The sequence below is a fragment of the Lissotriton vulgaris genome, chromosome 6 (genome assembly GCF_964263255.1).
Source record: "Lissotriton vulgaris chromosome 6, aLisVul1.2, whole genome shotgun sequence".
Lineage (NCBI taxonomy): Eukaryota > Metazoa > Chordata > Amphibia > Caudata > Salamandridae > Lissotriton > Lissotriton vulgaris.
In genome coordinates, this window is record NC_141694.1 from 769,225,949 (window position 1) to 769,251,791 (window position 25,843).

Here is a 25,843-nt window from a genome sequence, read left to right on the forward strand (position 1 = left end):
TGTCCTTGGGAGGATTGCTTGGAGCAAACAACTATCTAACTGGTTTTATTTTGCTAATTTTATAATGTTCAAAGAAAAATATGGATTTTATCCCCTTTAAAAAAGTTAGGCCTGAGACAAAGCCGCCCTTGCTTTTTTAATATTATAGTTCTTGGAAAACGAACATGTAATTTGGATCTTATCAATGTTTTTAAAAAGTGTAGTTAAATGCAGGAAATCAATCTTATTGTGAAAAGTTTTGACCTTATCGACAGAAAATCATGTAAATAGTACTGCTTTGTAATTGTAATTCATTCTTGAGCATGTTAGAATTGAAATTTGTTTTAATCAATTGCTTTGCTTTTATAATTTTTCTGATGGAAATTGAATAAAGCTTTGTTTGATTTGATTTGAATGAGGTCCTGCCACTATTGAAAAAGTTTTATTAAAATTAAACTAGCAGCCCACCCCGACCTTGTCCGGGAGCAGTCAGGCTTCAGGGCCCCGCCCGCACCGGTCCCCACCCGCCCCGACATTGTCCGTGGGTCCCCCGGAGTAGCAGCCCGTCCCGACCTTGGCTTCAGGGCCCCAGCCTGTCCGCCGCTCTTCACCGCACCTCCCCGCCTGTCCGCCACTCCTCCCTGCACTCATTTCCGCCGCTCCTCCTCGCGTTCCTGGACGCCGCTCCTCCCTGCGCTCCTGATGTCAGCACGCACGTCGCGGCCGGCGCTACTTCCATGGGACTACTTTTTTTTTCTCGTACATTTTTGAAATAACATATTTTTTTAATTTATATAGCCTATGTCCATCTGCACACCCTGACAATTTCAACGATGTATCGGGTGTGTGGATTGGCGCTGTGGTTCCCGAGTTTACCCGCTTCAAAGGTTCAAAGTTCTTCCTTTATAATAATAGTATAGATTGACTGCAACGTTCAACTCATTGATGAATGGCATTAATGCATCCAAAAGAGTTTGATAACCCATTGTAGTCTAGCCAACAAGGCAGGATTATCCGCATAGAGCAATACATGCAAAGAGCATGTTCCCATGAGAGGGCTATCTCCTCTAGTTGCTACTAGCACCTGTTCCAACCTATTTATACAGAAGGTAAATAAACAAGCATTTGCAATACAATAGGTCTCGCATTCACCTGAGTTTGAGCTAATGGCATTTTAAATGACAATGCCTTTCATGTATGTTTTGGGTTTTAAAACATAAATAAAAGGCATTGTCATTTACAATGCTAATAGCATAAACTCTTTCAAATGCGAGACCTATTGCACTGCAATAAAGGGCCTCCTCGACTGCTTGTTAGAATGTAAATATCAGAGGAAGAGACTGGCCTGCAACGTCTTCAAAGTAGTGATAAGTAGTGCAGTGAAGAAGATGTGTAAGTGTTGTAAATTACACAGTCACAAAGTGGGAAGAGAGAGTTACATATGATCCTAGCTATAAATGCTAACAAGGTGCTCCAACACCTTTTGCTCTGTGATTACACTGTTGCAGCTCAGGAGGAAGCACAAGGGGGTTATTTCCTGCCCTCTCCTGAGTGTGCAATGGCGTACTGTCATTGCTATCTTTGACCTAATAAAAAACCCTCCAGCTGTGGTAGGGCCCTGGCTTCACCTCCTGGTGCAGGGCGGGCTGTGCTTTATGGTAGGCATGGAGGGAGTGAGGGATGGTCTCAGCTGCAGCTCCAGCCAGTTGCAGTGCCCCTGCTATTACTAGTGCGCGAGATGGACTGAGGTGGTGGGATTGGTATTTGTGATGGTGGTATTGATGGTGGTGCTGGTATTGGTGGTATTGGTGGTGGTGGTGCCATTGGTGGTATTGGTGGTGGTATTGGTATTGGTGGTGATGGTATTGGTATTGGTGGAATTGGTGGTGGTATTGGAGGGATTGGTGGTGGTGATGGTATTGGTGTTGGTGGTGGTATTGCTGGTGGCAGTGGTATTGGTGGTGCTGGTATTGTTGGTGGTGATGGTAGTATTGGTGGCATTGGTGGTGGTGGTGGTGGTATTAGTATTAGTGATGGTATTGGTGTTGGTGGTATTGGTATTGATGGTATTGGTATTGGTGGTGGTATTGGTATTGGTGGTAGTGGTATTGGTGATGGTGGTCTTGGTGGTGGTTGTGGTATTGTGGTGGTGGCATTGGGGTGGTGGTATTGGTGGTACTGGTGGTATTGGTGATGGTATTGGTGGTGGTATTGGTATTGGTGGTGATATTGGTGGTGGTGGTGGTATTGGTGGTGGTGGTAGTGGTGGTACTGGTGGTATTGGTGGTGTTGTTACTGGTAGTGGTGGTATTAGTGGTATTTCTGGTGGTATTGGTTGTGGTATTTGTGGTGGTTGTATTGGTGGTAGTGGTATTGGTGGTAGTGGTGGTGGTGGTATTGGTGGTGGTATTGGTAATGATGGTGGTGGTATTGGTGGTGGTATTGGTATCAGTGGTGGTATTGGTTGTGGTGGTATTGGTGGTGGTGGTATTGGTGGTGGTAGTGGTATTGGTGGTGGTATTGGTGGTGGTGGTTTTGGTGATGGTGGCATTGGTAGTGGTGTCATTGCAGGGTGTATTGGTGGTGGTGCTATTGGTGGTGGGATTGGTGGTGGTGGTATTGGTATTGGTGATGGTGCCTTTGGTGATGGTATTGGGGGGTGGTATTGGTGGTGGTGGTATTGGTATTGGCAGTAGTATTGATATTAGTGGTGGTGGTATTAGATTGGCGGTGGTGGTGGTTGTACTTGTGCTGGTGGATTTGCTGGGTGTATTGGTGGTGGTTTTGGTGGTGGGATTGGTGATGGTGGTATTGGTATTGGTGGTGGTGCCTTTGGTGATGGTATTGGTGGTGGTGGTATTTTATTGGCAGTGGTCTTGGTATTAGTGGTGGTGGTATTGGATTGGTGGTGGTGGTGGTATTCGTGGTTGTATTTCTGATGGTGGTATTGCTGGGTGTATTGGTGGTGGTGGTTTTGGTATTGGCACTGGTGATATTGTTGGTGGTGTTGGTGGTGCTATTGGTGGTGGTGGTATTAGTTGTGGTATTGGGGGTGGTGGTATTTGGGATGTTGTTGTTGTTAATAAAACAAACTTTTGAAAGCAACCCGTCATGTGGCTTAGTGCAGATAACATGTAACACAGATATGCTGTTGTCAGCTTCAGCCCACTAGCAAACGATTATGTGCTACCTGGAATTCATACAACCTAATTTGCTTATCATTTCTATATCCATTTTACTTAGGGGGTTGACATGTGATAATGCCAGTTAAAGTGATTGAAAGCGGGCGCCTGTGTTACGGGGCGGTCGTGCTGCTTACAAAAAACACAAGATGTTTCAGCTAAAGCAGCGCATGTCTGCCTGCAGTAAGAGAAACTCAATAAAGTAAATAGTGCTTACAGACTAAATAACAGTTCCCATGTAACAACCGAAGTAAAGGGGCCAGTTGCCATGGGAGGTTACAAATGAAGAGAAGGCCGTACTGTGGAGGGACTAACAAGCCTATGAACGAATCCGAAGGCAACATCTATGAAAGACAAGGACACATGCCAGTGAAAAATATGGGCGGAGAGGGGGCGCGGCTTCTCTCCCATGCTCTGCTACAACAGTTTCATAGAGCAAGCAGTGCATGCGCACTGCCGCTAGGCTCAACCTAAAAGAGGGTTGGGATGCACTCTTGTTGGACCTCCCCCAAATGGGTGGGTACAGTTAGTGTCATTTGTGTATTGGACTGTTGTCACTGTGTTAGCGTGGAGATCCCTAAAAAAATAGACAATATCCAATCCACCCTCAAGGTAATAGGGATTCTCCACAATTTATCATGATTCACTCTATGAAACACTGATATAAGGTCCGTAAAGGCCATATGAAAAGAGCCAGAATGGGCTTCTGTGTATTTGTTCTTAGCCATATACGGATTCAGACATTGACCGATAGTAGACCTATCAGGCCTGAATACATATAGCAGATCTGATAATATATTATTCCTGTCTGCCCAGATGGTCAATCTGTCTAAAAGAACCCACCCCAAGACCATTACAACCAAATCAATTAAAGATATTGGTCTATAATATTGGGCATTGTTCTCGTTTCCCTTTTTAAAAACTGAGACTGTAATAGTTGTTTAAACTGCGGTATCTAGGTAAATCTGCATAAACCTGTGCCCATTTTCACCATCCTGCACCCTTTTTTGTATAACTAAATCTCTATCTTACCCGGAACTTGACTTCCTCTAATCTCTTTTCTCTAGGTGCAGTATCCCCCCATCACTCTAATCGGTTCCTCTTTTGCCTGAGATTTCCTCCATGTAGCCTATACCTCTCTAGGGGAGCCTAATTACTACGACCTACCAGGTAACCCTGCTCGGATCATCCCTGCCCTCCTCCATTTCCTTTCCCTATTCTTCCCTTAAAAACCTGCTTCCCTCATGTGTTTCTGTGTGTAGGTTGCCTAGACGCCTTTGAGCTTCTACCCAAGCACTCTCTAATGGTGTCTGAACCCTGTTGTGCCTCTCCCTATAGGAACATCCGGGCTTATAGTGCAGTGAACCCCCTAACGCCCCGAATTCATATTCCTGAATTCCAAGAACCTATCCTGACGTTGCAGAAGTACAGAAAAGCACCAGTGTTCACCCATAAAGAGGTAAGTCCTGGGTTCACCATCCCATTCCCCCCTGTTTATCCCTTGCAGGAACCTGATGCCATGATTATCAACCTCTTAAATATCTGCTCTCCCCAGATGCTCTCTAAAGTTAGGTGACCACAGTAGAAATTGAAAACTGCCTCTCTGTAGCTGAAAATACTTATATTAAAAACCTTGTCTGAATTGTCTTGATGCTACCCCTCAGGATCAAAGTTAGGAATTGTTTTGTATAAATGGATTGTACGTTTGTAGGCACACTGGGTCCTTGCTTGATTGGTATATATCATTCTGTCCCTGTAGTCCTTCCCACTTTGGAAGGAACCGGATAAGTTGATTGACTTCGTGATCAGAATCTAAACACACACTTGGAATTAGCTTAAACATGAGCATGAGTTTGAAAAACCCTTTTTATACGTATCTGTATTGTTTTTAATTATACTAATCATGATCAATGCACTCTAGAATTTTTGAATGCTTATATCAGATGTATAACAATTTATATGACTCAAATGTAATTACTTCCTTTTCTATTCACAGTGTGTTTGTCCCCACCCCTTGGTCCTCTTCGCCCTGATGAAGGTGCAGCCTAAATAGGCTTCGCATCGAAACGCGCGTTGGCGTGACCTACATGGATGGCCTCCAATGTAGCTGTTATTAATTCATCTTATCCTGTCTGGCCTCCATGTTGCTAATTTACAGGCACATGCATCAAGCGATTTGGGAATCGCAAACGGTGCGAATCGCAAAATTCGTCCGTTTGCGATTCCCAAATCACTATTTGGGATGCATCAACTTAAAAGTGAATAAATCGCTATTTTAGCGATTTTTTCAAGTGCGATTGCTTTTAAGGAATCGCAAATTTGCGATTCCTCAAAAGCAATGCATGAAACTAAAAAAAATTGCGAATTCGCAATTAGAGAGAAAAAATTACCATGAGGTTGGACCTCATGGTAATTTTGCGAAATGTTAGAAAAATGCAATTTATTGCATTTTTTTAACTTTCATGTTGTGCACACACATGCCCTTAGGGCATGTGTGTACACAACATATGTGCATTGTTTGATTTCAGGGGTGCAACAGGGTGTCCTTTGGACACCCCTGCACCCTTGAAATCGCAATCTCATTTTGCGATTAGCTAATTGCGAATCGCAAATTGAGATTGTCTTCCCATTCATTCCTATGGGCCTCTAGGCCCATAGGAATGAATGGGAAGGGATTCCTTAATTGCGATTCGCAAAATGCTAATCGCAATTAAGGAATTCTAAGAAATCGCAATTTATTTAGCGATTTCTTGATGCATAGGCATTTGCAATTCCTTAATTGCGATTCCTTAAAAATCGCAATTAAGGAATCGCAAATGCCGAGTTTGATGCATGTACCTGTTAGTCCTAGCAGTCTCAAAAATCATCACCTGCAGGATATCATGTACCTCCATCATTGTATGTGTGTGACTGTATTATTATAGTGAGTGAGCTTATGAGTGAGTGTATGCTTTAGTGAATGACTGTGGTAGAGTGTGGGACTCGAATACATATTACACTTCTGTGAAGCCCTATTGTAAATTATTGTTGCCCATTTTTGTTTCTCACCCAATACATGTATCTAGATATGAATCAGTTTTTTATAAATAAATCAACTCTATTTTCCATAAAATGGTGTATTCTATACGTGTGACGTATTGTTGACTCTGATACGATGTGCTGTGTCACCACCCCTGTATCACTAGGATCCCCTCTTTGGGACCTATTAATTAATATTGGCAGGGTCTGTTCGTTCTATTCAGCTGTTTTCTCCCCTCCTTCCTGCCTATATTTGAATCATCTCTCTGGGGAACCCCCTTCTATTTTGTTGTAATAGAAGTAGCCCAGGAGAGGGGAGATTTTTCCCCGACCTCAAGATTTATTATCTGAGTTAATACTGGGGTCCAAATTTAAATGTCACTTATATACAGATCAGGAGGGATATCATCAGGTCTAGGAGACATATTCTTAGACAAACCTAGTATGCTCCTTTCACTTCTTCTAAGGTGATTACCAAATTAAATTTCTCCTCCCTAGTTTGCCTGGTTTCATAATCAAGGGCGGTGGCACTCACAGTTGTTTGTACATTCCAAATTAAAAAAACCTATCTGCCAGAGGTAATGTGATGGCATAGTGACCCAGCATTATCTGGAGCAAAACCAGGCTGGTTAATAATGCTATTCCTCAGACAAGGAGCCTGAAGTGCATTGTCCCAAGCTACATTTCTGATAGCATTCCTACACTTGCTTAGGTGAAGCTTGTAATTAGTTCAGCAAGCTACTATACATGCAGAATCTCTGGGCTGGGCTTTCAAAGCTCTCTTCAAACCTCTAAGTGCCTGAGAACACACTCTATCAAGCTATCATGCCATTTAGGTACAGACTTAGATGCAGGTGGCAAGCTAAAATGATCAGAAGCTTTCAGGGAAATACACTTGAAAGCCCCTAAAATCTCTCTGCAGGGAATTTAATATTGAAACAAATACAGAACTCATTTATACAGCTAGAAAACAGTATCCTGTTGATACTCTTAGAAGCCACCTGTGTCCACCTAACCCTTCTACCCTGATTAACTATTGCCAACTCAATATTGCCCCCTTGTGTTTCCTTTATGACTGTCTGCGACCAGTATAAAAATAGGGAAACTTGGTTGTGATCACTAAATGGTCTCTGCAGAAAGTTTATGTCATTGATCTTAAAAAACAAGGAGGCAGAATCAAAAACAACATCTATCATAGAGGCACAGCCCCTACCAGTAAATATTGGGGGAACACAAGATTTGTCAGAAAAGACCATTTTATCTAGAGAATAAACAATAGTAAATTTGTTTATAATGACATTTAACAAATCTCCTTCACACACATGAATGTTAAAGTCCCCTGTCAAGATAACATTGGCAGCAGCATTATTCATCCCCTCAAGCTTTCTAATAAAGGAGTCCAGGGTATAAAGATTGGGCAATTTATGAGAGGGAGTGATGACATTATTAAAATCCAACAGTGTAAATTTTGGAGCTCAAATGAGAGAAATGCATAGTGCCTGTAAGGAGGAAAACCCTGTAGAAAGCTCAATAATCATGTCCTTAATGGCTAGAGAAACAAAATTTAACAAGCCTCCTCTGCCTTGCCCTGCCTTGACTCAATTGCCGGAAACAAAGAAGGATTTATATCCTTCCAAAAAGAAACAATTTGATACAGCCCATGTCTCCTTTAGACAAATTACACTACAATTCATAATAAGATTTAACCAGTTCAAGTTTTAATCTTGGCCGCAAGACTTGCAATGTAATCCAATTCCAGAATGACCTTCAGAGCTAGGGGTGGCTAAAACCTGATTGCCTTCACTGGAAGATTCTTCTGGTTTGGGTCAGTCACACAGTTCCAGGGAGCTCAAACACACATATCTATTAGATGTCTCCATGGGAAAGCCTCAGCGGTGCCTCTACTCGGAACTATTTCTTGCATAATTTGATGACTGCTAAAATGCCAAACACACCACTTCAGGTCCTTAGAACTAGCCCAATGGAAGCGCCAATATAGATGGTCTACTGTCTTTGGACAGCCCAGGACACAGGCCGCTGCTCCAAGCTTGTTGAAATTTCTCACCAGACAATCACCAACACATTTTTTAGGGTCCTTCCCAAGCCTGCTCACCCTTCTTACAATGTTTATCCAATCATAGATATGGATCCCTGAGTGGAATGTGACCTTATCCATGTTTAACCTTATTTTTAAGTTGAGTATAACTTATGATATGTTGGGCTTCAGTGATGGAACATTTCCTAGATCACCCACATAAGAACTAGCCTCAGGGGGTAGATTGATGGTAACCCCTGACATTAAAGCAGTCGGATGGTCTGAACCAGGGGTAACAGAGTCCCTTACAGGTAGCATCCGAAACATCTGAAGGGAAACTCAAGTTTAGTTGCATTCTCTTGAAAGGCCTGTGATGAGAATTGTGTCTGTCTGCCATATTGTCCATGAGCTGAATTTTACACAGTCCCACCACATGGTTGTCAAACATCACCATGCACCCACACAGACCCCTGGTCAAGTTCCCTATTGTTTAAGTCAGAGTGAACTGTGGCCGTAATTTAGGAAGGAGCATATAACACACCGTTATCAGGCTGGTTCTGTGTACACAGTCTACGCACTAAAGCCCGAAACAGACTGCTCAATAACACCAAGAAGTTTGCCATAAGACTCAAATAGTCCCTTTATAAGTTCCCTAACAAGTGACTGAAGTTTAGGATACAGTTAGGCAACTATAAAGAAAATGTGCCAGAATAATCAATGGGCTTATGTGGCCCTTGTGTCACGCAAGTCAATGCAAGCCCTTAAAAAAGATTTAACAATGGGAAGACAAGATAGGGGTCTTCTGGCCACTATAAAATGGACTCCTATTTTTAAACCATAAGATTAACCCTCCATCTGAATTTGTAGACTATTGAAGTCTGAATCAGTTAGATATATGCCTGACCAGGAGGGCCGCATAGTGATAGTGTAACTGCTGAGCTGGTCACCATGTTTTTGTAGTCTACTTGGCAAGCTCCGTCAGAAGGGCTTAGTTTTATAAAATCAAACAATCAATGGCCTGACACACAGGAAGTTTTCTTCATTCATATCAGAGCTGCTGTGTTTTTTTAACCTGCCCGAGTCTACCATGCCTTGCATAGGAAACCCTGAAAAAGAAAATCACTTGGATTGCACAACCCTCAGGAAGGGTGACATCTCAGCTACTGTGTCTTGGAAGTCTCCTGGTAGAGGGGTTGCCAAGAGAAAGCTTTCCAATAGTGCAACCAGCTGAGCCACCATCTCCAGAAATCCAGCGGTCCCATGCCTTCTGAATGAGGAGGAACCAGGACTGTCTTCGTAATAAACCTCACATTTCACATGATAGGGCAAATATGACAGGCAAATGTAAACCCACATTATATGTGCTCAGTGGACATTCCAGTGGCAGATTACTGCTTCAGTAGGAGAGTATGACCCAACATAGCAACATCAGCAGGTGGATTTAAAATTACAATATGGTGGAACCTTCAGGCTCTTTAAATTAATTTAGATCTATTATTCAAAGCCCAATACACAAAGCTATTTGCATTGCTCAGTAAAACTTGAGAATGCAAAGGACAGCATATATATGACCATATGGCAACAGTGAGGTTTTGTCGTGGAAATTTTCCTAGTGTATTGCATGTGAGTAAACCTGATCATGGGGGAAGATTTGAGTGTTCCAGAATGGATCCTGCTGCAAATGTTAGTGTAAACCCTCAAGCTCACAGATTTGTGGGTATTTGCAAAACTTTGTAATTTATACTAAAGTAAAAAACATGAACAAATCATAAACATTACACTGCGGGTCCATTTCACAAACTCATTTTTGCAGTAATCAAAGCATAGAGTTAAAAAATATCTTAATTTACACCTACTAAGATCTCATAAAATTATTCTTGTGGTGAATGGCTTTACTAATATTGATTTTTCTGTCTGGAGCGTGGGTACATCTACAAAGTAAAACCAACTCAAAGGATGGCTAGAGGGTGGATAAAGGCCTGGTTTGCCTTGAAAATTTGTGAATGTGCATAAACCTGTGTGTTCACTGACATTCACCAAACTCTAAACCTACTCTTTCCGAAGAGTCGGAATAACTCCGCTTTCCAGTTGGGAAGGGGAGAGAATACACTCTAAATGTGGAGGAAGCTTGGAGCAAAGGGTCTTAAAGTGGGAGAAAATGTTGTCATGGGTTGGAAAAAAGGAAAGCAAAACTGAATGCTCATTGGGGAAATGAGAGCCCCTGAAAAATGTTACATGATATTCCAAGCAGTAAGCCTGTCTGGAAACCTATACCAGGCACAGCTGTGCAAGAGTACTACAAGACACATCTATCAATTTCCAAAAGTAGAAAAACTGCCTGAATTCATAGGAGTACTACAATAGGTGAACTTGTTTAACAGTTTATTGTGAATCTTGAATATGAACTTTAATTTCCAAGATTCAAGCCATCACCACCCCCTTTTGTACTCATTTGTTCGCCATAAGTTGGCAGGGTATGCTCAGACGTGAGTCCCTTGCTCTCTTTGCCACTGGATTCAAGCAAGCCTGGCTGAAGACGGCTGAAATACCAGAAACCGGTCCTAGGAAGCTTGTTTCCGGTCCAGGGAAGGCATGGCTTGGCAGTTCGGGCTGGACTGTTCCCATGAGGCACAGGGTCAGACTGATTTTCATATGGCCATGTCTGAACTGGGGTGGCAGAGTAGGCTAAAGAACGGTGATGGATTAAATCCAGATCTGTTGACTGGGTGTGGGTGTTTGATTGGTTGAGATGCTCTGTCACTTACCACCCCCTTTTGTACCGCTTTGTTCGACATAAGTTGGCAGGGTATGCTCAGACGTGAGCCCCTTGCTCTCTTTGCCACTGGATTCAAGCAAGCCTGGCTGAAGACAGCTGAAATGCCAGAAACCGGTCCTAGGAAGCTTATTTCCGGTCCAGGGAAGGCATAGCTTGGCAGTTCGGGCTGGACTGTTCCCGTGAGGCACAGGGTCAGACGGATTTGCATATGGCCATGTCTGAACTGGGGTGGCAGAGTGGGCTAAAGAACGGTGATGGATTAAACCCATATCTATTGACTGGGTGTGGGTGTTAGATTGGTTCAGATGCTCCGTCCATCACCACCCCCTTTTGTACCGCTTTGTTTGCCATAAGTTGGCAGGGTATGCTCAGACATGAGTCTCTTGCTCTCTTTGCCACTGGATTCAAGCAAGCCTGGCTGAAGACGACTGAAATGCCAGAAACCAGTCCTAGGAAGCTTGTTTCCGGTCCAGGGAAGGTATGGCTTGGCAGTTCAGGCTGGCCTGTTCCCATGAGGCACAGGGTCAGACTGATTTGCATACGGCCATGTCTGAACTGGGGTGGCAGAGTAGGCTAAAGAACGGTGATGAATTAAACCCAGATCTGTTGACTGGGTGTGGTTGTTGGATTGGTTCAGATGCTTCGTCCATCACCACCCCCTTTTGTACCGCTTTGTTCGCCATAAGTTGGCAGGGTATGCTCAGATGTGAGTCCTTTGCTCTGTCTGCCTGGCTGAAGACAGCTGAAATGCCAGAAACCGGTCCTAGGAAGCTTGTTTCCGGTCCAGGGAAGGCATGGCTTGGCTGTTCGGGCTGGACTGTTCCCATGAGGCACAGGGTCAGACTGATTTGCATATGGCCATGTCTGAACTGGGGTGGCAGAGTGGGCTAAAGAACGGTGATGGATTAAACCAAGATCTGTTGACTGGGTGTGGGGGTTTGATTGGTTCAGAAGCTCCGTCCATCACCAGCCCCTTTTGTACCGCTAGGATTTTTTGGAATCGGGCTGTAATATAGGCAATTTTTGTTAATTTCAGGTTCATTTAGTCTCCCTATATTTGGATGCTAAACATAGGTGTGCCATCTAAAGAATTTTTGTGTTATAAGTCATCAACCAAATTTTAAAAAATCATTCAGAATAAATTCCTCTAAGTTTACCCACCTATCTAGAAAGAATTTCAGACTTTTAGGGAATCACAAAAAAATCCACAAGTGCTCAAGGAAGCTGCTGCTGTTTCAGTTTTCTCAGAAATACCCCTGGAATTCTACCTTTTCGCAAAAGCAGATATATTTAGATGTGCATGCTTTGTCATGCAAAAATGCCTTACCGAATGGAAATGCACTTGCTAACTACTATTCGTCTCATACTCTGAAACCCACACCAATTTTAGGGATTTTATCACCCTTATCCAAATCTTGAAATTAATTACTCCTGCTCTTGAGAGGAGGGAATGTGGCTGAAGAAGTCTGTGGGTATTCACCGATTTTCTATGGAACTGCAACACCTTTTCCCTTACCAGGAGAGTAGAAGGTAATATTACATAATATTGCTGTAATATTATCAATTAGTAAATGGTTTTATGAGTGTAAATTCACATTTGCATTTGTTCATCTTGTCACTTGCATACGTAAGTTAAACTAAGGAGCGCACATGGCTTGTCGAAGAGTGCCTCAGATATGTGATAGTGAATGGGCTATATAGGCAAACTCATTGTATTTTGTTTTTTATAGGGATTGGTTAAATCACTTGATTTCTAAAGATGTTTTGAAAAATCATAAATGTAACTATCACATGATAACCCTATGATTTCATTAGATTTCAGCTTTGATGTGAAGTTACAAAAATCAATAGACATGCACACCTAAATCTAGAAAAATCTTAGATGTTCATGCAAACGCTTAAACTGTCAGATTGTCCTCCGCTTTTCTGCTTGAATATGGTTACTGATGAGGGTCAACTTGCATTCTGCACAGGGACAATGCTTTTTATAACTGTTGCAAGCTATGCAGCATGTATGGATTTGTTATACTTTACTTGCACACATTTCAAGGTTTTTAAGACGTTTAGGGATGTAAAATGTGTAGCCAAACTCATTAAAAATGTTTTTGAATATCCACAGAATTATAATTGTAGATTTGTACCACATATCCATTTGCCACTAACTTGCTTCTCCCATGTAACCCTTATGTTCCCACCATCAAATTTACGACTGTGGAAATTCTACTGCATTTAAGGTTTTCCACCATTGTAAACAGCTTATCTTTTGAATTAGGATAAGGTATTTGCATTGGTTTATTTACTTTTTCTGCACCCAGGTTACACGTATGAACAGAAAAAAGAGTGTGAATCTGCCACAATTAAGCCTGTCACTACTTTGAAAACAAAGTTTAAGTTCACCAATAGCAGACTATCTTGTCACATTAATTTTGCCAGGAAGATCCTATCTACACAGTATTAACATCTAGGACTTAGCCTAACATGGTTCTCACTCTTTCACCTTTCACTTAATATTAAAACAGAATATGTGACCTGCATGTGAACAGACAGATGCCAATCACTTTGTTGTACTTACTTGGTTATTCTCTGTGTTCCATAGAATAGGTCTGCCATGAAACTCCACATTCTCCTCCAACAAACTATATTCCCCAACGATCGTAAGCTCTACTGAGCCATTCACCAACTGCCAGTTTATCAGGTCATATCCATTGATGGAGTCTCCATTGTCTTCAAAATAAAAAGGTCTGTCCACTTGAGAAAAGTGCACTTGCTTTATTTTACTGAGTAACTAGAAAGGGATGAAATGAAAGGAATATGAGTAACTGTCACAAGGTACTATTCAACGTGTGCAAGATTCCATTCTTCACATTGTGGAGCCCCGAAAAATCGAAAGCTCAGACTTTTTCCAATGGGGTTCTGTGCAAACTTTACAGAGATAATGGTTCTAATAGACTCCATAGCACAGACCATGAACCATCTCAACCTTAACACCCCTGTTAATAATTAAACTAATTTCCAAACTCAAATGTTCTTCAATATGGTCATCAATTTCCTGTGGGTACATGCTTCCACATTATTTCATTTAAAAAATAAGTAATTTTTCCTCATTACCGCAATACTCAACAATAGTCTACCCAACAATACCTACAAATAATAATAATAATAATTTGTATATATTTTGGAAATGTCATTGTTCCAAAATTTCTATAGAAGCAAAGCGGTTCATGTTGTGGCTTGCATTATCTGCTTGGTGGCTATCAGCCATTCTGTCTGAGATATGATCTACCTCTAAAGAGATCTTATCAATTCTCCTGACTATAAACCTTGCCCTTATTCACCATGGATCTCAGGCGAGGAAGTAACTTCTGGGGGATGTTTGGGCTGTGACAATCATCAAATAAATGCAATCTTGCCTTGAAAGTTGGGTCTAGGGGGCCTGAGTCGAGGTTGCTATGTCTGTGTTGCTTGTTCCATCATTCTCATTTCACTAAGAGGTTTTATTGTGTATATATATATATATATATATATATATATATATATATATAGTCTACCAGAAATGTAGTTTGAGAGCATAATACCCAGCTAATTTCTAATGCACTCAGGATCTTCAAACTTCCTCCCACAGATGGAAAAGCTTTGGGCCAGAGTCAGATTCATTGGTGTTCTCAACTGAGCTGCAAGTGGGTGGCTATTGTAAGGTAATAAACACCTTCAAAGCCTTAACTTTTTGGGCATTCACAAACTTTTACAGTGATTTTGAAACTCAAGTTTGCAAGTACTCTCAGTGCTAAATATACTGGTGTGAAAACTGTTCAAACATCCGAATACTACATAGGGCTGCATGGAAAAGGATTTGACAACCAGGAAAAATATAGTCCTGCTGGAGATAAAATATAGGGAGCCTATGACATGTAAATCCCAAAAAAGCCACAAATGTACTCAATCATTTTAGTGAGCCTATATTTAAAGTGTGTAAATTGTCACACATAAATGCAAATGTAAATCCAGTGTTAAATCAAACAAACTCGAGTCAATGAATGGGAAAAACCTATATTCCTAGGAACCACAGTAATTAATAGTACAAGGGGACAGTGGTTCCCTCAAAGGAAGCCTTTAGTCTGAGCTCCCTTGGGATAAACAATCAACATACAAATGTAATATATTTATAGCAGAATTTATTATAGTCATGTTTTACAGCTCAGTGATTCAGTGTATGGCACAGTTAATGTGACATATGTGAATACATTTTGTGGTCTATTGATTTGATCAAGAGAGAGGCTGGAAATCTAGCATCAATCAGAAGACTATGGTTTGGTGCTGAAGCACATTAATTTGGGTGTATGTTTTGTTTATCAACAAAGGAGGAAATACATCCTGGATTTTAGGACTTAGTGGCCACTACATTAACAATTTTCAAATAACTGATGAGGTGCTACCAACTACTTCTAATGAAGACCCTCCTAATGTAGACTATAGGAGTTAAAACATCGACATTATTGACATTTAAGGGCCAATTACGATGTCGGTCGGATAGGCTCAAGGTGGCATTTGGGCCGGCCGACTTTGATTTTGAACCCGGATTTTAATTCGGAAAACCATCTGACCGACCGATTACGATAGGCAGAAAGAGCTCAGACTTTCCGACTAGGTTCCTAACGGCATTCGGAGAAACCAACACATTTGGAGCAGATTCGAAAAGTTCTACAGGCCATGTTTCCGACCAATGTATTACGATGTCAGATTTAGTTAACCTTTCCGAATTGGTTGTACCGACACCGATTGGCTGTCAGAATATGACTTTGGGGTCTGTAGCAGGCCCCCCTTCAACCAACCCTCCGAATGGGGCCCCTGGGGGTACCCATAGGTCCCCTCATTGCAACCAAGAACAATGTGGCAGGCACCATGGTGTGCCCACAACAGGGTGCACGATTTTCCCCACCCACCCCTTTCTTCAATGGGAGCCTGTATATATGGTCGGAACACTGGCTCCCATTGAAGTCAATAAGAGTTCGACCGAACAATGTTTGGAACCATCGTAATCGTTCGGTTGTACTCCCCAAATCTGATTCAAACGTAAACCATTGCGAGACCGATTCGGTCAGAATGCTTTCTGACCGACATTGTAATGAGGCCCCTAAACTGCCATTCATTGTTATGTGACTAAACCGTACTCTTAAAATGAGTCAAAACTGTAAATAATATTGTGAATCAGTCTACAGTGCTCTTTGTTTTGGATCTGCTTACGGATCACACTCAGTTTGCAATTTATTCACCTATGTCACTCTCACTGCGCCGTCCACCACTGGAACACCCACAATCCAATTGTTGAAATGTAAACATAGACAACAGCAAATTCTGCTGTTATAATGTGGGTGCATGTTGATTCTTTATGACAATGAGGCTGAGGGCTTCGCACAGGGGAATCATTGTCTCCTTGTATTACACTGAACAAACTGGCATGGCAAAGTGTCTAAATAGATTTAAAAAGGCCTCTCGCAGCTGTAGAAAATTTCTAAATACTGATTGTAAATTCACCACATGTGCAATTTCTTCATGTTTGAGTCATTTTAGTCGTTAGACCGTAGTTTAAGCTGTTTAGGAATTTTGACTTATTTCCAGAATTTATATGTAATTTTAGCATTGGTGTTCATGTACCACATGCAATTTTCTCTGAGGAACACCTTGATGATTGTGTCAAGTTACCAAGGGTAAGACAGGGATTCCTTACAGAAACCTGTTCACTGACTAGCAACAAATTGTTTTGACTCTGTGTGTATCCAGCCAGACCACTTTTGTCATCTCTCTACCCGTATGTACAAATCCTGATTTCTACGGTGGCCCCTAGGTCCAAGCTATTCATACTTTTTTAACTTCTCTCCAAATTAAATGTAAATGGAGGCAGCATGTGTTTTGTTCACTTGGTACACAATTGAACCCTTCATAAAGTTTGCCATTGACTATTGTCTTTATTTAAATGTACCTCAATGTTTGAGATGCCATTTTGGTGGGAAAGTGCCTTTCATAAAATGAGACTGAAAGCAATTAAAGGTAATGGAAAAGGTAAAGTGAGACTGTCGCTTCAATTTGACCAGCTATTGGTTTGAAAATAATTGTTAAGTTCTTTTGGTGGATGTAGAAACAATAAAGTAGTGGGGTTTAAATGTCTCGTGACAAACCCATAACTTCACCCCAGCTCTCCAGAAGCTGTATTTGGTTCCACCCTATTCACAGTTCTAAGATCCTACCCATCTACTGCAAATTCCCCAATTTAAAAGCTTCACAGACATAACAGTGAGGTATGAAACAATAACAGTGGGTAGAGTGATTTTACATTTTCTGCCTTTATCCCACAACTTTTTTTTTAAAGAAATAAGTCCTTGTGAGGCAGCTTCCAAGACATATTACATTTCTACTGAACAAAGCTCAAAGGAGCGTCTATAAAGGTACACATACATTGGTGGTTTACTTAAGCAAACAGTCATCTCCTCTTCATGTCCCCTAGCAAAAACAAAAGTGCAGAAGGTGAAACGTGATAAAAAAGGTTGCCATCAAAGATGTGTTCCTAAGTAGATAAAGTCATGCCTAGCATCTGGTGTATTTATTTTATTTATGGATTTTATAGAACATGCAATTGCTAATGCGTTACCGATGTTTAAAAACAAATCAATACCATAACTGAAAATCATCCTAGAACAAATAGGGTTCGTAGAAAAACTTAAATATCCAGGTTTTGAGTTGTTTCTGAAAATTTAAGTAGGTTAGGTTCAGAACATAATGTAAAAGAAAACGTGTTCCAAGCTTTAAGTGTTAGATAGGCAAGTTAGCAGCTCTCCTGGCATGCGTTACAGAGTATGGGCACTTGTAACAGACATGCCGAGGAGGAATGTCATAGACTAGATCGACAGTAGGAGTAGCACATTGGCTAAATAAACGAAGCACCACGATTGTATAATACTTTTTCCAAATAGATTGGTTCTTAGAAATAATGCATTTACTCATCAGCGAAAGAAAGGACTTCATTTGTGTAACGGCCACGCTCTTTTTTCCTGTCTGATTTTGCTGCCTGTAGGATTGTGTGCACTGTGCACTGCAAAACAGTGTCTCAGTATGTGTGCTTTAGCCTAAACTATGTACAGTGCATTGGACACCCTTAATTGGCTTATTAACTTTACTCTAATACTGCAGGAGAAGTTGCAAGACAATCACCAACGTTGTGGAAGTTCAATGTCAAATGCAGGCTTCAGGGTGTATTTACACCACCAGCATATATGTGTGGCTTCAAGGAGCAGCAGAGTGCTTTTTCTCGCCTGTACGTTCAAAGGAAATCTGCGACTCATTGAGCACATTTTTTAACATTACTTGTTAAATTTGGGTGTCAGTCAATGTCCAACACCCGTACTTCCTCCCCAGTGCATCTGTCGGCAACTGACACTGAGGAGAGGTGTAAGGGCCCATTTATTTTATTTTTACCTCTGGCTGCTCGGGAAGAGCTTCCAGATCAGCCTGAATCTTTTTTATCATACTGTAATGACAATCTTCGTGCAGGGCGCGCTGACAGCAATACAATAAAGTGAAAGTAAAACTACCCAAGGGGCTCATTCTACTGTCACTGTATCCGTGATTGGGGGCATATCTCAGCCTTGGGTTCACTGACTGTTTTGGGAGAGGTATCGTTGAAAATGGGAGACTCTCCCCTTTCCAATGGTATCTCTGCTTAGTGGATCCCCGCTTGGGGATTCCCACAGCTGAGCAGTCCACAAGCAGTGATCCACCCACTAGGCACCGGGGATGGGAGAGCGGCCCCTTAGGAAAGAGCTTGTGCTGCAGCCCCTTAAACATTTTAGTATTTATATCCCCTTTGGGGGAGCAGATGGTGGTAATCACCCTCATCTGCCCCTCAGGGGTAGAAAGCACACTAGACACAAGGGAAATGTTTCAAAATGTAGAGTGATGGAGCCATGTCCCTACCACAAAAACAAAGCAGACAGTCTTTCTGCCCCCCCATGGGGGATTGGGGATATTATCCCACATCTGCTCACTCAAGGGCAGAATGGCCACTAGACACAAGATTTTTTTTAAACAAATAATGATAGGGACTGCCCACCGTGCCCCTGAATCAAAGGAATATATTGACCAGGGGGGCACACAGGGGTGATTACCCATATAGCAATCAATCAGGGAATTGTAAGCGCGCTACTTACCCGTGAGAGTCTCAAGGCGCTGAGGGGTGGGGGGTCTGCAGATCTGTTAGCCGAAAAGCCAGGTTTTTAGGGCCTCCCTGAAGGTGTCCAGGGAGGGGGTGCATCTGATGTCCGCCGGCAGTTCGTTCCAGGTTTTGGCTGCAATGTGAGAGAAGGATCTTCCGATTTCTGTGGCTCTGTGGATGCGCAGGGTTTCAGCCAGTGCAAGGTTGGAAGATCGAAGGTTTCTTTTGGTTTGCTTCTGTCGTTGAGGTATTTGGGTCTGTTGTTGTGTAGGCATTTGCAGGCGTGAGTGAGAGTTTTGAACGCAACTCTTTTCTCCACAGGGAGCCAATGGAGTCTTTGTAGGTGTTGGCTAATGTGTTCGTGCCAGGGGATGCCAAAAAATGAGGCTAGCGGCGGAGTTCTGTATTGTCAGGAGTTTGCGGAGTAGGGACTTGTTGATGCCGGCATAGAGTGCGTTCCCATATTTCTCACCTTAAATGGTTCAAAAAGCCAACTAGACGCCAGGGATTCTTTTTAATATAGGGATGGGGCCCACACACCTAAGCTCCCACCCCAAAAACAAGGTAGACAGACTTTCTGTAGGGCAGATTCAGGGTAATTCCCCCATCTGCCCCCAGAAGGCTGAAAGACTGTCCACCTTATTTTTGGGCTGGGGCATGGTCATGCCCATATTAGGCAACCCCAACCCTTATCATTTAGAGAAACAATCTCTGGTGTCTAGTTGGCTTTCTGCCCCCTGTTGAAATATATATGGGGTATTCACCCCATCTGTCCTCCTAGATAGGTCAGAAAAGCTGTAGCACATTTATTTGGGGGAGGGCATATCCATTCCCATGGTGGACAGTCCCCACTCCTATGTTAAACCAGCATTGCCATAGCCAATAGATCTAGCTTTGGGGACCTTATAAGTGTTTACCCATGCAACAGTTAATGTTGTTGCACCAAGGATATTGTGCTGCATAACTAAACACTTATAAGGTCCCAAAAGCGATACCAATTGGCTGTGCCAATGCTTGTTATTATTAAAAATCAGAAGTTGTCGATCACAGCTTTGCAACTACGGCCAGGAGCCGCCGCGACTGTTAATGAACTGTGTGATCTTGCGGCAAGCGACAACAAACTGTTGGGATAAACTCTGGCCAGGACTGGTCTAAGGGGCCGATTAGGATTGCGGTGATTCTGCATCCTCCGGGCCAGCGGAAGCCACCGCCAGCCAGGAGGATGTGGGGTGTTGGCCGCAATTCGGTGGCGGTGTCTGCAAGACACCGCCAGCCAAATTAAAATGTGTGTAAAAACATGCTTTTCCGTGGCGGATTTACCGCCGTGGAAAAGCATGTGGATAATAGCTTCTGGGGGGCCCTTGCGGGCCCCCAGGGTGTCGGGGTGGGGGCCGCACATGGGGGGTACCTATTTGCATGTACAAGGCAGCAGGCACTGCGCGATGCCTGCCGTTTAGTGCATTCAAATGGAAAGCATGCATATTTAACCTTGCGGCGGGTGCTGCTTCAAGAAGCACCCGCCTCAATCCTAATTCGCACGGAGGGACCGCCGCTGCCCCTGCGGACGGTTCCTCCACCTCGGGGGTGGCGAACGGACGCAGGTCCGTCCGCCATCCTAATGAGGCCCCTAAGTGCGTTGTTCTTAAAGGCTGCTTATTATTGCTGAAAATACATGCTGCTCTTCCAAAGTGTGGTGCCAAAAATCACACTTCTGACCTTTCCCCCAAAGTAAACACATTCCTTTGCACAGACACGTTTGTTTCAAATGCCTCAGGTGTGGCTTGAGGGGGGTGAGCTCAGTTTAAGGTCACCTGCTCTGCCCTTTCCCTTGTCAAAAAGTTTAAATTCCATTAGAGGTAAGAGTGTGGTGTAGCAGATCAGACTAAATAGGGGAAGGGAAGAGAACACATTTATTCCACATACATATCCTCGCCTTTTTGCAAATCCAGGCAGGGAAAACTTCAAAATACCTAGTACACTGTAGGGTGATGTATGTTTTTTGGGCATGTTGACATGTCCTCAGACTTTCATTTAAAAAATAAAATACTGCCTCACAATTCAGATACACAGGGAAAACAATTACGCAGGACAGACAGAGTAGAACACAGGCGGGTAGAAAGTAAGAAACAAAACATCTTTTAAAAGTAGCTACCAAAAATGAATGGACTGCACTATCCAGTCCTGGAAGGTGTTGTTTGCGAAATGCAGATTAATGCTTCTTTTCTGGGTGTTTCGAGGGGGCGGGGTGCCTGCGAGACACCTTCTTGCTACTTTCAAAAAACCATCCTTGCCTTAAAGTGCTGGGAAGCCCATGTGTTCTGCTGCGAGGCACTTTCGGTTTGTGTTGAGAGAAGAGGGACGAAAAAGGCAGAGAAAGAAGCGTGGTGTGGGTGAGGCAGTGATACACACAGGCAGTGTAAAAGAGGGCGAGGGAGAGGAGAGGGTGACAGAGAGAAGAGAACGGGGTGGGGTGGAGAGACAGAAAGAGAGGGGGTTAGAAGATGTAGGGACGAGAAGGATGCAGAGGGGAAGGAAGCAAGAGGTAACTGTGAGGTGGGTAGAGATATTTACAAAGAGAGAAGCAGAGGAAATAGTGAAAGACAGGAGAGGCAGATTGTGAGAGGGAAAAAAGGGGGGGCGAGACACACGGAGATGGATGAAAGAGACAGAGCGAAATGTGAAGCGGAGCGAGGAAAGGCAGATGGTGGTGCCGCGAAACTGAAAGTAATCGCGGCTGTATGGGTGCCTGCAAGATGGCGCCTGTGCTAGTAAGTGCTCGCTGGTGGTGGGAGAAAGCCTTTGGAAGCACTTCAAAAAGCCAGTTACTAAATGTCTAGCCAGGTTAGCGCATGCGCTGGCTCTAGCGAGACCTAAAAAACAAAAAATTCCCTAGTGACTAGTGGGCTCTCTGCCGCCGGGGGGTAGATTGGGGCAATTAGTCCCATCACCCCAATATGCCCCCTCTGCTCTTCGCAGTGGGGGCTGAGAGTCCACTTGACACTACCAGATAGATCTATAAAATAATATCTGGGTAGGGGCTGCCCATCATGGACGTAGCCATGCCCCCACCCCAAATAAATGTGCCAACAGTCTTCTGCCCACCCAGGATGGGGCAATTACACCCAAACAGCACTTCCCCTGAGAGAGACACAATGCTCCTTAGACACAAGGAACTGCAATTATGCAGCATTATTTTGGGCAGAGCACCGAGGCCCAACAGACTTTATGCACTACCAGGTGGTGGATTGTGGAAATTACCACCAATCTGCCCCCCCTGGGGGGCAAAAAGCCCACTGGACACCAGGGACTGCATTCATACCATATTTATGCTGTGGGCGAGTGCATTGGTGCATTCTCCCCCTTCTCCCCCGGGTCCAAACGGAAAGCCTATCTTGGCATCCATCCATACCCCTGCCTAGCAGGAGAAATTGTGTCTTTCTGCCCCGTGGGGGGCATATAGGAGGCTTGTGACAATTGGGGAAGTTGCCCCAAATCTGAAAGCCCACTTGTCAGCAGGTTTTTTGCTTTTGGGGCAAAAGGGATGCAGGATTCCCATGCTGACATTAGGTAATACCCCTATCCTAAAGGAGACATGCTAGTATGGGTAGCCACAATTTAGAGATTTACACTTAACCTCTGCTCCTAAGCTGCATATCTGGTGCCCATTTCAGAAACACTTAGGTTTCCTTGATTCCCATTTTTCACTCCTCATAATTCACCATATGAATATGTCTATAATTGGCACACAATGAAAAAACATTGTAAGATGTAGCGCAGTTGTAGGTACTGGGTACTGCAGGATCTTGGAAATCCCTATATATCCCTGCAATAAGAAGTGTAGAGTGGACGTAATGGTGCAAAAGATTACAGAGGAAAATGTAAGCCCTCTTTAAGATAGCGGGCAGACTGACAGGCTGTCGGTAGCAGTCAACCCACCATCTAGGGCATCGGTCCAACCACTGCATTACAGGTAGGACTGCCTTCTCCACAGGAGCGAAGATCCTGTCGGGACGTCGGTAGGATTCCTAATCTCTACAATGAACAGGCAGCCGGAAAGAGACATTGGGGGCACTAGCAAGGCCCCCATCCCCCTTTGGCCTCCAGAATGTGGCCAGGGGCCACAAGTAGTGCCCCCGTGAAGATTCATGCACCCTGTGCAAAGTCACCACATGGTGCCTGGCACATGGTGCATGACTGTTTAAAAACATCTCCTTTTCAATTGCGACTTGTGCTGCAGCCATTTTGAGGGCCAACACACAAGCCACAATTGATAATGGGATGTTTCCGAAAACCTAGACGGTGCCACATCCTAATCTGGTGGTTGGGACTGCCCACTACTTGTCGGCCGTTCCTAATCCCACAACGATGGTGGTCCAACGCTTGTCTGACCACCTTTGTAATCATTCCTGAGTCACAAATGGTAATTTTTTTCTTACTCATTTTCAATATTTCTTTTTTCAACAGTTCATTTCTCTGTGAAACCTGTAATCAATTCAGAATTTTGATTACTTTTCAGAAATTTGTAGCCTTCTGGATCACCCATTGATATCACACCGGTTTCCACCACAAATTGGAAGTAGGTTAAAAATAAAAAAAAAAAGAAATGTGGGCTACCTCTTTAAAAAATGCCGAAACTGTGATAATTTAGATTTTTTGATTCATCACTGCATTTTACTGAAAGCTGGGAAGAGGGTGACTTCAGCACAGTGAACCTTTCGCTGATGCCTTTGTTAGGAAAAACACTTTTTGTGGAGCACTTTTTCCCCATTTTTCCACAAAAACTCAAAATGTAGCTATTTTTTGGCAATTTTCTCTGTCTCTTTCAGGGAAATCCGCAAATACCATTAGAATCCCCAAGTTGTTGTAAAAGAAGACACAAATTAGGCATGAATAAATTATAGGGAAAGAAAGTTATGGAGCCGTAAGCGCAAACTACCCCAACTAGCAAAACAAAAGCTCAGCCTATGAGGAGCACAGTAGTTAAGGGGTTAAAGGCCTCTTAAGGTAAGAAATAGATATTGTACATTTTGAAGACCTTGGGGTATATTTATAAAGGTTTTGCACCTGGATTGCATTACTTTTGTGGTGAAGCCCTGATGCTAAATGTTTTGCATTTACTAAGCCACACAAAACCACTTTGTATGGCTTTGAGTGATTTAGTGAATACAAAGCAACGCATGGCTGTGCATAGCACTGCCTTGTGTTTATTTGCTTTGGGAAGGCATTCCATTGGTGGAGTGAGAGCGTTCTGGCACATTCCCAGATTTACTAAAGCTAGAAAACCTGGGAATACGCCAAAATGGTACACCTTCCCCAGCTACATGTAATGAGCAGAAATATCTGTATTTCTCCTTGTTTCTTCCACTCTCCATGTGTGCTACATTCTGGAGAACACATCGAAATAGGAATGTTCCTCTAAGGGTTCTTTTGTGCAGAAAGGTAACCCTTCCTGCACAAAAACAATCTGGACTGTAACACAGGCACTCTTGCACCATGAATCAAGGGTGCCTGCGTTGTTGCTAGGTAGCCACAAGTACAGCAGCATAGGGAGAGAGCTGGAGAGCGCCATATATTGGTAGATATGGGGCTTTCAGCTCTTTTCCACTCATGCAAAGCAGCAGCCTGCCTTGCTTGAATGCTAAGTAAATGTGCCCCCCACGCCTGATTTAGATCCAAATGCAACTTATATAAGAACTGTACTGTACCTGGCCAGGAGGGTAGTCAAAGTTACTCCTTGTGCAGTTTCCAGAGACACATAATAAGCTCTGCAAGCCGTGCGCTATAGCTGTCACTGCCAAATAGGCACCATACGTGGTGCTAGGTTCAATGTTTTTCACTAAGAAGTCATCATTTGTGAATAATACATTGTCTAGAGTGCAGGCCAATGGTGATTTGAGTTTCACTGCATCCGAAGCATTGCAGGCCTGCGGAGACGTCTGCGTCTGCATACACTGCTTGTAACTGCGGTACTCTTCGCTGCAGCCAAATCGCGCCTCCTTGTACTCTTCAATGAATGTATTAAATACATCAGGACGGGGGGTTATATTTTTTACATATTGATCAAAACCGTCAATCATGCCATTTTTAAAGGAAAACCCAAGTACAGTCCCTACTTTAGTGACGCCTGGCAGAGAAGTGACTTCTCTGGTGCTAGACCAGGCATCGCTCGCAATCCAGGTTCTTTTTATTCCATGCTTCATAAATTCACTGAAGAGTTGAAGGACAACTGCGCTTTTTGCAATCACAACCACAACTTTTACAGAAGAACTTTGCAGCCTTTCAATGATGGCGTGTATATTATCAGCCATTTGAGGGTGCCCCAAATCTGAGTGTATCATCTCTTTGAATGCAATGCAGATTGATTGGGCTTCTATATCATCTGAGGCGCTTTGCAGCGCAGACCGTCCATAGTCGTCGTCACTGGCGATCATTCCCACCCAGTTCCACTGGAACACTCTGATGAGCTTGGCCAACGCCTTTGTTTGGTAGACGTCACTTGGAACTGTGCGCAGAAATGATGGGAACCTCATTTTGTCACTGAGTGTCGCTGCAGATGATGCATGGCTGATCTGCGTGAACAAAAAAAGAGCTCATGTGAACAAACATACACCCAGCAGCAAACTACCACCCTAATAACAAGGTTTTCAAAA

At 43.2% G+C, this 25,843-nt stretch overlaps 1 protein-coding gene across 2 annotated transcripts in view; it reads right to left on the minus strand.

Annotated features, from left to right (window-relative positions):
• LOC147707953 (G protein-coupled receptor family C group 6 member A-like) overlaps positions 1-25,843 on the minus strand; it is a 114,373-nt gene that overhangs the window by 53,490 nt on the left and 35,040 nt on the right. For both annotated transcript variants that reach the window (XM_086925265.1, XM_086925266.1), the window contains exons 3-4: positions 24,899-25,762; positions 13,563-13,775 (exon numbers count right to left, since the gene is read on the minus strand). In XM_086925265.1, the coding sequence (XP_086781391.1) occupies positions 13,563-13,775; positions 24,899-25,762 (1,077 nt within the window). The remainder of the gene's footprint in view (positions 1-13,562; positions 13,776-24,898; positions 25,763-25,843) is intronic.